Consider the following 12,276-nt stretch of genomic DNA (forward strand, 5'->3'; position numbering starts at 1 on the left):
ATTTGTGTATCTTTCCCTACAGCATAATACTTGGCAGGCCTTTAATAAATATTATCACTACTCAATGCAGATGTGAGAACTCTGAACCTAGTTACCATCATCTGACCAGTGCAAAATGTCACTGTTTTCTGATTCAAGATCATTTCTCAGATTTCTAATATTTTGGAATTATAGCTAAAATACTGGTTGTGAAGTTTCTCCACAGATGGACATTTACTACCCTCCAAAATAATTATCTTGGCCAAACCAGGGAGGGGTTGAAAGAGGAAAGAGAAAGGACCAAGGAGGGAGTTGAGAGAGGGGTTGGTTCACAGAGGTTCTGGAGGTCAGGGATCGCCTTTACTCACTCTAGCGTGCTCTCCTGAGTTCTTAGTACAGGGCTCCGCACCCAGTAAGCTCTCGATAGATACCCTTGATTGAGAGAGAAGCAGGGCTAACTTTGGCTTCTTTCCTTTACCTCACACTCCAAACCACTTCACGTCTACTACCATACAGTGACCAGATAACTGTACACCTTAAGTAGGGTGAGACAGGGCCAAATAGACAAGGAGAGAGAGAAGGGAAAAGGGAAAATGAGAAAGGAGGGTAACGGAACAAGAAAAGAAGTGGAATTTAGAGACTTATCAGACCCTTCAGGTCCAGGGCCCAGACGACTGCATTCTTCCCTTTTCCTGACCTTTCATCACCCTTTTCTCCACCTCCACCCCATTTCTCAATCAATCAATCGTACTTAATGAGCGCTTACTGTGTGCAGAACACTGCACTAAGCACTTGGGAAAGTACAACAGTGTTAGTAGAAACATTCCCTGCCCACAGTGAACTTACAGTCTCTTTCCTATGTGATCCCTTCCCATTGGCTGAAATGCATCCCAGCCAACCCCTCTTATAATAATAATAATAATAATACTGATGGCATTTGTTAAGCGCTTACTATGTGCAAAGCACTGTTCTAAGCGCTGGGGAGGCTACAAGGTGACCAGGTTGTCCCACTTGGGACTCACAGTCTCAATCCCCATTTTACAGATGAGGTAACTGAGGCCCAGAGAAGTTAAGTGACTTGCCCAAAGTCACACAGCTGACAATTGGCGGAGCCAGGATTTGAACCCATGACCTCTGACTCCAAAGCCCGTGCTCTTTCCAATGAGCCACGCTGCTTCAGACCGTAAGCTTGTTGTGGTCAGGGAATGTTTCTGTTTATTCTTGTATTGTCCTCTCCCAATCACTTAGTACATGCTCTGCAGCCAGTAAGCGCACAATAAATACGACTGACTGACTGGCCAACCATGATTTTTTCTTTAGGTCTTTCTAGACATGAATGTGTCCTGTAGCACTTTAAGAGGGAGCTGGGCCTGCCCCTTTTATATTTGAGCATCTGGTCACCTTCTGCTGACCCACCCCTTTCTCAGTGTGTTCCCTCATCTCCTTCCTCTGCAGCACTTGCCTCCCTCCCTATTCCTGCCCCTGCCTATTCTTCTGCTTCAGCATTCCCCTTCACTCACTTCCCCCAGCCAGACAGTTCCTTGTCTCCAAATCCTACTCCCTGCCCAGCCCTTCCTGTGTCCCCAGACTTCCTCCCTCACAACCAAAATTCAACTGTTTTGTGGATGAGAGAGGCACAACTTTTAATTTTGTTTGTTGCTTCTGTTTTTACCAAAAAGAACAGCCTCATATTGCATCGCACGGACAAATAGCCCCTCCTGATGGGACGCCATACCACCTGACCCCCAAAACCCTTTTCCCGTGCCCTGCTGTCGCCCGCATCTCCTTTCTAATGCCTGTCCAACACAGTGCACAATGAGCTGTGTGGCGTTTAGTGCCCCTCACTGACCTTGATCCTGGATCAGATTCTTCTGAAGACTGACCTTCTCTCCTGCCCCGTCAACATCAGATCACGAATGGCAGGGATGTTGAAAGGTGTCAGTCCCCTGAGAAATTCCAAGTGTTCCATTCCATAACGCACTACATGCATCTCGATCCAGGACTGCTAAGAAAGGCATAGGGAGAGGGGATTAAAATCAAAATAACATGGGAGTGCCTGGGCCACAATATGGTGACCGTAGCTTGCTGCCTTAGGGATGTGATAGATTATCGTTGGGTTCAGAGGTGCAAGAGAGAGTGGGACAGGAAATTGGAATGGGTGGAGGATTCTCCCTACCAATTATTTGATAGGAATACTTAAAAGGGGTGGCTTCACCATTCGGTACAGGGTGGTTTCCTCCCCTAAGAGCCTCATCCTCCTTTTACCATAAAACTGGGTCCTGCGGCTCCCACACTGAACATGGGGCTTCAGTGCTGCAGTTTTGTGGAAACAACAGTTGGGAGCAAATTGGGAATCTCTGCGGATTCTGGAGCAGCGGTGCAATGAATTCCCTGAGATGTAGGCTTCAGGCAGCTAAAATGCTGCATGCTGAAACAACTGAAGCAGATGTCAACCTTCACTGGAAATCCAAAGTCATTGTAAGGAAATTTCTTTTGGAATGCAAAAAATGAAAATGTCTCCCATGCATTCTTCTTCCTTTTCTCAAAACCTCCATGCTACATCCTACTGCCCTCTAGAGACTTGAATTAAAGATTAGCGGTAGCAAAATTTCCATGACAGTGAGTTTCCCTTTATCAGTTTGCCACTCTCCTACAAAAGCAATTCTTTTATGAAATCGTTAGGTTTCAATTGCAGGTGAAAAAGAAGAGAGTGTAGTGAGGCAGTTTTATAATTACAACCTAATGCTACCACATTTGGTTTCATGAAGTAAGTGTTCTGTTTCTAGAAATAGAAACACCTAGCTGTATGTACAGCTGTAGGATAGCTGTAATTGATCTGGGAAAATCAGTGGGAAAGGCAAGGCATTAGAAGTGGAAAATATATGGGTCAAGAGAAAGGATTTTTAGAGGTGGATGGGATAAAAACTATCAATAATTCCTTTCTTTTCTTGAGAGAAAACTCAATCACTCTAGGAAAGGGTATTTGGATTTTTTTAGTTTGAATTAGGCATTTCATGTCAAGTGCCTTGAGGTCTGCACAGTTAGTGAACAATCAGCTGAACGTTTGATTCACAATTTTTCAGTTCCAGCAGTCAGAAGAATAAGAAAACTCAAAATTCAATCTGTCACCTGAACTCTCCTATGTAGCACTCCAAGTTTCCCTATATTAATCTAATCATTACAATGCCTACAAAAGACATATTCTGAAATTCCAGGGCTGAAATGTGCCTGCCACAAGCAAAGGTCATGTTGCATTTAGTTACTAATGCAATACATTTTTCCTTTAGTCTGCCTAGAGGGGCCATTGAGCCAACAGAAGAGAAAGGAAGAGGTTGGAGGCTTGGTTTTTGTTTTTTCTTTTGCCATTTTTTTGTGAAATAAATTGCTTTGTCATCCCTCCAAAGAGTAATTAACAAAATCACCAGTCTCCCTTTAAGTTTTACCCAAGGTAAAACATCTTTATTGTTGCTCATGCTGAAATTGAGGTCTTTTTTCTTTCTGATCATACTTTACATTGCTTTTACTTGTGGACATTATGGATCTCTCCATAATTTACAGGCAAATTTTCACCTTCCTCCCTGTCCTGGTGGGGAGCCGTTTAAAGAGCAGAACAACTGCTGAGCAAGCGATTTTCTTCTTCAACCAAGGGCCACTAAACACCAGCTTGCCTGAGGCTGTAAAATTTGGCAATGTTTTTAGCACCAGACAAACATGCCCCTAAAACCCACTTTGAGTGAGTAAACATTAGCACAAATTCGTAACATCATCTAATTACTGGCCACAAGCTATCGATCACTTTGCCAAAAAACTGACTTAGGTGGAAGAGCCTGGGTTGTTGCTGGAGAAATGTTCTACCGTGTGCACCTTGTTAGCTAATAGCAGTTGGCAACCACCTTCTCAACTTTTAGAATAATTGAGATCACTGCCGTAACCACAACTGTGTCTTTCTGAGACTGCTGGTGTGAACTGGGAGGAGCTTGCTTCTCCTTCTGCTCCTTTTTTTCCTGGTGTTTGTTAAGCACTTACTACGTGTCAAACACTGTTCTAAGCACTAAGGTAGATACCAGTTACTTAGGTCGGACACAGTCTCTGTCCCGCAAGGGCTCACGGACTAAGTAGAAAGGAGAAGAAGTAATTAATCCCCATTTTACAGTTGAGGGAACTGAGGCACAATGAAGTTAGGTGACAAGGTCATACAGCGAGCAATTGGAGGAGGCAGGATTAAAACCCAGGTCCTCAGACTCTCAGACCTGTGCCCTTTCTACTAGGCCATGAAGCTTCTCCGGGCCATGCTGCTTCTCCATGTCTGTCGACCTCTGTCTTTTGTATTTGTATCTGCCTTCCTGCCACTCTCCTTTTTCGTAGATTGTGAGCTCCTTCGAGGGGAAGGAACCATTACCATATCTAAGTCATGTATTTTTTTTCCCAGCACTTAGTACAGTGCTTTCCATGTAGTAAGTGCTTAATAAATACCATTACTACTACTAATACTACTACTGTAACCAATTGGAGGCCATAATCTATATGGATGCACCTACACACATGCATAAATGCATGCATGCATGTATACATCTACTTACATGCACCACTAGTTGGCTGTTTTATAATTGAAAACATCCTTTATTGTTAAATGCGACCGAGGACTCGCTGCAGGAGGAATTCCACAAAAATGTTTTTGGGGCAAGGGTCTCTAGTACTCCAAAAATTCTGGATTAACAAACAGGTAATCGATTCCAAATCTTTCACATATTCATTTCACTCATGCTCATTTGTGAAACTGAACAGGGGGGCTTACTCAGGAGCATCTTTTGTGGAGAGACCTAAGAATCCCCATCTTGTCAAGTGAAAACCCAGATTTATCAGCAGCAGCGGGAGAATCAATCAGTTACATCAGTGTAACCCAATTTAGTATCATTGATACTGGCCACATTGCTGACAAGTGGCTCCTCTGCTGTTTCTTCTCTGATTCTGTCCAGCACTCCCGAATTGAAACTGTCACCTTTTTGTTGAACCCAAAAGAATTTAAATTGGCAGTGAAAGCTCAAAAGTCTGACCACGGACCATGTAAATCTCTGTGTCTGTGAAACCAATATATGTTAGTAGCATACTTCCGAGAAGGGTGATGGGTCTTTTTGTTTGTTTGTTTTATAGTATTTCTGGCCTCAGTCCTGAGCCTTCAGGATCAAGAACCTTTGAGGTTCTTGTATTTTAATTGTATTTAAGTGCTTACTATGTGCCAGACCCTGTATTAAGTGCTGGGGTAGATACAGGCTAATCAGGTTGGACATAGTCCATGTCCCATATGGAGCTCACAGTCTTAATCCCCATTTTACAGATGAGGTAACTGAGACACAGAGAAGTTAAGTGATTTGACCAAGGTCACACAGCAGATATGTGGAAGAGCTTAGATTAGAACCCAGGTCCTCTGACTCCCAGTCCCATGGTCTTTCCACTAGGCCACATTGCTTCTCATGAGGTTCTCATGTTTTCAAAAAAAATTCAGAATTTTTCACTGACAGTGCTTGCTGATGCAAAAATCCCCTTTCTACACCCACTTGATCATTTCCAAAGATTACTTAAAACCCATGTATAAAATAACACCTCCTTAATTCAGAATCGATAGGTATCCGAAATGGTCAGCTGACCACATCCACCTGGCAGTGAACTGGTTTCCAACAAAGTGTTACATTTCATTGATTTGGGCGTGTTTTCATGTTTTACTACGTGCCTAAAAAGAATTGATTTCCTCGGAGAGTCATTTAAATAATTAACCTCAAGACCTTCTGACGGTATATCAAAGTCTGTAAGCTATGAAATGTACACTCTGCCTCTCTTTCCTCCTCCCATTTTGTTTGGTGTTCATGGGATTCTAGGTCTGGGAGGAGACACGAACCAAGAATCCTGTGGACACCAAACAAAACAGGGACAGGAAAGGATGCATTTACTGTGTGGAAATTAATGGGCCTTCTCTGCCTGGTGGACTGAGGAAAGAGAAGGAAATGGCGAAGCAGGAGGAGAGTCAGTAGAAGAAAATTGCACCGAGTTACTTTGGGTTGAAGAAGGGTGAAGTTAAATACAATTGGGCACAAGGTTTTTTGAGAACCATTTCCGAGGCTGCTATAAATTCTCAAACAAAACAGGGACAGGAAAGGATACATTTATTGCGTGGAAATTAATGGGCCTTCGCTGCCTGGTGGACTGAGGAAAGAGAAGGAGATGGCGAGGCAGGAGAAGAGTCAGTAGAAGAAAATTGCATCGAGTTACTTTGGGTTGAAGAAGGGTGAAGTTAAATACAATTAAGCACAAGGTTTTTTGAGAACCATTTCCGAGGCTGCTATAAATTCTCCTGTGGAGCACCGAAGCTTCAGGGCTGTTCATGGTTTGCATTTTGAAAGAGAATACAACCAAGGAAGGCCTGGTTTGGTTTGGAAGATGTGATGGTTTGATCCCTCACTGGGCCCTGTTCAAGGGATTGTTCAGTAGCCTTTAACCAGGCCCTCCTACAGTCTGAGGCAGGAGACAGTGCAACCAGTGACAGCAGACAGGCCACTGAGATGCGGGAGAATCTTTTCCCATGACAGCCTGGTTCGTGGGCACCATAGGAAAGGAGATAATGCCTAGCTGACCCAGGGACCAGAACACTTGTCTTGGCATGAATGAATTCTAAGCTAGGAGTTAATTTTAGGCACGTAATAATAATATTTGTTAAGCACCTACTATGTGCCAAGCCCTGTACTAAGCACAAGGGTAGATACAAGATAGTACGGTTGGACACAGTCTCTGTCCCACCGGGAACTCACAGTCTAAATAGAAGGAAGGACAGATATTTATTCCCCATTTTACAGATGAGAAAACTGAGGAACAGAAGAGTTAGTGACTCACCCAAGGGTCACACAGCAGACAAATAGTGGAGCCAGGATTAGAACCCATGACCTTCTGATTCCCAGGTCCATGCTCTGTCCACTACTACATCATGCTGCTTCTCTCTCTCCCCTTCCACATATGCCAGACAATCACTGTCCCTATCTTAAAGTGGTATTAAAATCACATTTCCTCCAAGGGACCTTCCCCAGTTAAGCCCTCTTTTCCCCGCCTCTCTTTCCCTTCTGCATCACCTATGCACTTGGATCTGTACCCTTTTAGCACTTGATAGTCACCTCACTCTCAGCCCCACAGCACTTATGTACATATCTGTAATTTATTTATTTATATTACTGCCTGTTTCTCCTTCTAGACTGTAAGCTACCTGTGCACAGGGGACATGTCTGCCTGCTCCATTGCGTTGTCCTCTCTCAAGCGCTTAGTATAGTGCTCTGCACACAGTAAGCACTCAAGCAATGCCATTGATTGTTTGACGGGTTGATTAATGGGAATTATCATGGAAGTTCTTTTATTGTTAAACTTTCAAACATGAGAAATTGTATTTCTGAGCCCTTAAGATCAGGGCAACCTTCAAAGCAATATGGAAGCAGAACGACCCATTCTCCAACCTGACTTTGTAGATTAAATTAAGCTCCTTTCCTGTCTCTGCTTTTACAGTTTTCATTTGAAAAAAGAGTCCCTTTCTTATTTCATCCTTATTCACAGACTGTCACCATCACCCACCCCAAACCACAGAGAGGCACTTTCACCCATGGCCACTGATACCAGACTGATATCAGCCATGGCCCAGACTGAGCCCCCTCCTTCCTCTCCCCCTCCTCATTCCCCCCCTCCCTACCTCCTTCCCCTCCCCACAGCACCTGTATATATGTTTGTATAGATTTATTACTCTATTTTACTTGTACATATTTACTATTCTATTTATTTTATTTTGTTACTATGTTTTATTTCATTGTCTGTCTCCCCCTTCTAGACTGTGAGCCCGTTGTTGGGTAGGGCCCGTCTCTATATGTTGCCAATTTGTACTTCCCAAGCACTTAGTATAGTGCTCTGCATACAGTAAGCTCTCAATAAATATGATTGAATGAATGAAATGAATGAATGATACATGTATGAATGCTTTCTCATGCACACCATCACTCACAGGCTAACCCGCACACCTACTTGCTCATGATGCATCAGGACTCGAGGTTCAGATGATTTTTCAAAAGTTCAGATAACTGAACAAACCTGGCTGAATGTCTCTTCAAGATAACCAAATATGTTAAGGTATCCAATTTTTTAATTATCCAAATTAGCCTCTATCCCAATTAGTTCAGATAATCAGCTTTTCACAGCTTTCGGAAGCATACTATAATCAAAGTTTAATTTATGAGAATGAATATGCTTATATGCAATATATTTCTAAGTCTGAAAATTATTCAAAAAGTGGGTATGTCACATTGAATGGCCTGAATATTTACAGCAGTAGGTTAATTTTATCTGTATTTCCATTATGTAATTTGTTTTTTACAGAAGTACTTTGAGGTTGATGAGGAAGCGGCGGGCACAGATGTGCTCGCCGTCAAGATAAACGTTTTGACGAAGAAGCTTGAAGAGAAAGACGCTTTAATTAAATCATTAAAAGAAGAAATACTAATTTATCAGGAAAATGAATGCCCAAAAGTGGTAAGTTAGAAGAGGAAAATTAAGGGGGAATAGAACCAAACTTCTTATGGAAATTTTCCTTATTCTGATCTTTTGGACTTCTGTAACCAAGATTCCCTTCTTGCAAAGAGGAACCCCCCCCCCCGGCCCCTACCAAAACAGCAGAATAACAGAATCCCTCCCCTCATAAGGAAGAGTCAATACCAGGAAACAATTTGAATCACTTAATAGTTCTTCAAATTTGATAAATTCTGAAGTAGAACCAAAATTGTCCTGTCTCCCTGCCACAACATAAGGTTTAATTTGTCAGTCGTATTTATTAAGCTCTTACTGCATGCAGAGCACTGTACTAAGCTCTTGGGAAAATACAGTATAACAGAATTGGTAGATATGTTCCCTGCCCACAGTGAGCTAAGAGATTATCACAGGCACTGAGAAAATAATTTGTTTTGCTTGCAGTTTATTTTTTATGGTATTTGTTAAGCACAGTGCTTAAGCCCTACTGAGAGCTCCCCTCCTCCAGGAGGCCTTCCCAGACTGAGCCCCCTCCTTCCTCTCCCCCTCCTCCCCCTCCCCCTTGCCTCCTTCCCCTCCCCACAGCACCTTTATATATGTATATATGTATGTATTTATTACTCTATTTTATTTGTACATATTCTATTTATTTTATTTTGTTAATATGTTTTGTTTTGTTCTCTGTCTCCCCCTTCTAGACTGTGAGCCCACTGTTGGGTAGGGACCGTCTCTATATGTTGCCAACTTGTACTTCCCAAGCGCTTAGTACAGTGCTCTGCACACAGTAAGCGCTCAATAAATACGATTGAATGAATGAATGAATCCAAGTGAGGTTTATTGCAGATGGATCTTTTTGTAATGACATTTGTTATGTATTTACTCTGTGCCAGGCACTGTACTAAGCACTGGGAAGGATACAAGCTAATCAGGCTGGACATAGGCCATGTCTCACATGGGGCTCACAGTCTTAATCCCTGTTTTTCAGATGAGGTAACTGAGGCACAGAGGCATTAAGTGACTTGACCAAGGTCACAAAGCAAACAAGAGGCGGAGCCGATATTAGAACCCAGGTCCTTCTGACCCCGAGGTCCATGCTCTACCCACTAGGCCATGTGGCTTCTTGGATGGAGCTTCTTCCCACTCTAACCCTTCTCTTTCCCAACCTAGGCACTTGAGTTCACCACTTAAGCACTTAGCTACCCACCACACCCAGTGCTTATGACCCAGAATTTATGTTCATATCTTTAACTCTTTAACTTCCTACCTGTAATTTATTTTAGTGTCTGTCTTCCTAGGTAGACTGTGAACTCCTTGAGGGCAGAGATCATGCCTACTCTATTGTACTCTCCCCTCCAGCAGAATTCTGTAATTGGGGAGGGCATACAGCTGCGTTTGGGAGCACTTATAAGATGCCTCCTCAGTCACCTCTGGCCCAGCAAGGAAATCCCACCATTCTGGGGCAGGAATCAGAATTTCCCAGCTGGCCCAATGGAGTATGGGCAATGAAATAGGCAATATAGTTCTGTAGACTGAAAGCTCATCGTGGACAGGGAACGTGACTACCAACTCTGTTGTATTATACTCTTCCAGGCACTTAATACAATGCTCTGCTGGAGTAAGCACTCAGAAAATACCATTGATTGATTGGAAATAGTACTGAGTGCTCCTGCCGTTTAAAATGGGTGGGAGTGGTAAGATTCCCCTTCTCTGACCATGCCCCAACTTTCTTCCCCGGCAAATTGGGTTTGGCTCTGTTCCTTCCAGGCCCTGCTAGCTAGCATGGGCTAATTTTCCATTTATCTCTATCCGATGCCGTGCAAGCCACTCGCACTACCGCCAGTGCTGCTGAGAAGCAGCATGGATAGACAGTAGGCCTGGGAGTCAAAAGAACCTGGGTTCTAAACCTGGCTCCGCTGAGTGTCTGCCACATGACCCGGGGCAAGGAACTTAACTGCTCTGCGCCTCAGTTACCTCATCTGAAAAATGGGAATTAAGCCTATGAGCCAAGCATGGGACTGGGCCTGTGTTCAACCTGTTAAGCTTGTATCTATCCCAGCGCTTAGTAGAGTGCCTGGCACTTAACAAATACCATAAAAGAGAAACAAAAAAACTAAAAAGAATCCTTCTGTGCAGGTTCTCGATCCGGAAGGCTAAAGGACTGAGGCTGATAAGAGTCTCCGTCGGCCTCAAGACAATGTAGTGGAATTTCTGTCAAAGAGTAGTGCCACTTTCTAACAGCGTGGTCTAGTGGATAGAGCACAGGCTTGGAAGTCAGAAGGACCTGGGTTCTAACGCTGGCTCCACCACTTCTTTGCTGTGTGACCTTGGACAAGCCACTTCACTTCTCTGTACCTTAGTTACCTTATCTGTAAAACAGGGCTTCAGACTGCAAGCCCCATTTGGGACACAGACTGTGTCAAACACAATTAGCTTATATAATGATAGCATTACTATGTGCAAAGCACTGTTCTAAGCGCTGGGGGTTACAAGGTGATCAGGTTGTCCCACGGGGGGCTCGCAGTCTTCATCCCCATTTTACAGATGAGGGAACTGAGGCCCAGAGAAGTTAAAGTGACTTGCCCAAAGTCACACAGCTGACAGTTGGCGGAGCCGGGATTTGAACCCACGACCTCTGACTCCAAAGCCCGGGCTCTTTCCACTGAGCCACGCTGCTTATATCTCCTCCATGGCTTAGAACAGTGCCTAGCACCCAGGAAATAGTTAACAAATACCATAAAATAAACCTTTCCCCAGAGGAAATGAGCAGCACATTCCTAAATAGTGCTGCCCACACCTTATAGTGTTGTCAAAGGATGTTTCTGTTCCTCCACAACAGTTGAGACCAATAGGAGATTGCCTCATTATATCAATCAATCAATCATTCAGTACCATAGGCATTCCATACAATACAGCAGGATTATGTCACTTGACGATATGGCTGTACTATAGGTAACATTTTCCCACAGACGTGCATGCAATTTGGTTGATTTCATCCTAGAACCAGCCCCAACATGATGTCTGAGCCCTTCAAATAAGTAAAAATGGCATTGTAAATCCCTCCCGTCTCTCGTTATGCATCCCAAACTCAGCCTCCTTCTCCCCTGCCTCCCCATTCCCAACCTCAAGGATTTTTTTTTTAACACGATGTCCTGGTCAAACATCTGCTCCTATCAGTAAAAAAAGAGAAGGAAAATGTAAGCGGGGCCTAGCTGGGACCCTCTCAATCAGTTAATCAATCATATTTATCTTGTGCTTACTGTGTGAAGAGCACTGTACTAAGCACTTGGGACAATACAGCCCACTGTTGGGTAGGGACTGTCTCTATATGTTGCCAACTTGTACTTCCCAAGCGCTTAGTACAGTGCTCTGCACACAGTAAGTGCTCAATAAATACGATTGATGATGATTATAACAGAATTGGTATGTCGTGGCTTAGTGGAAAGAGCACAGTCTTGGTGACTCTTGGGAGTCACAATGCCAGGCTAATCGCAGCTCTGCCACATGTCTGCTGTGTGACCTTGGGCAAGGCACAACTTCTCTGGGCCTCAGTTACCTCACCTGAAAAATGGGGATTAAAAGTGTCCATGTGGGACAATCTGATTAACTTGTATCTGCCCCAGTGCTTAGAACAGTGCTTGGCTCAATAATAATAATAATAATAATAATAAATAAATAAATCCTGGAGCAGGGACAGGAAGGAGGGAAGGAGGAGGAATGGGACCAAGTTCTTGGTTGAGAGGGTGAAGGAAACTT

The 12,276-nt window shown here is 43.5% G+C and overlaps 1 protein-coding gene across 1 annotated transcript in view; it reads left to right on the forward strand.

Annotated features, from left to right (window-relative positions):
• The window catches only part of C13H10orf67 (chromosome 13 C10orf67 homolog), a 60,882-nt gene that overhangs the window by 5,345 nt on the left and 43,261 nt on the right, over nt 1–12,276 (forward strand). The window contains exon 5 of the mRNA XM_038755947.1: nt 8,377–8,529. Within this exon, the coding sequence (XP_038611875.1) occupies nt 8,377–8,529 (153 nt within the window). The remainder of the gene's footprint in view (nt 1–8,376; nt 8,530–12,276) is intronic.

The sequence above is a fragment of the Tachyglossus aculeatus genome, chromosome 13, assembly GCF_015852505.1.
Source record: "Tachyglossus aculeatus isolate mTacAcu1 chromosome 13, mTacAcu1.pri, whole genome shotgun sequence".
NCBI lineage: Eukaryota > Metazoa > Chordata > Mammalia > Monotremata > Tachyglossidae > Tachyglossus > Tachyglossus aculeatus.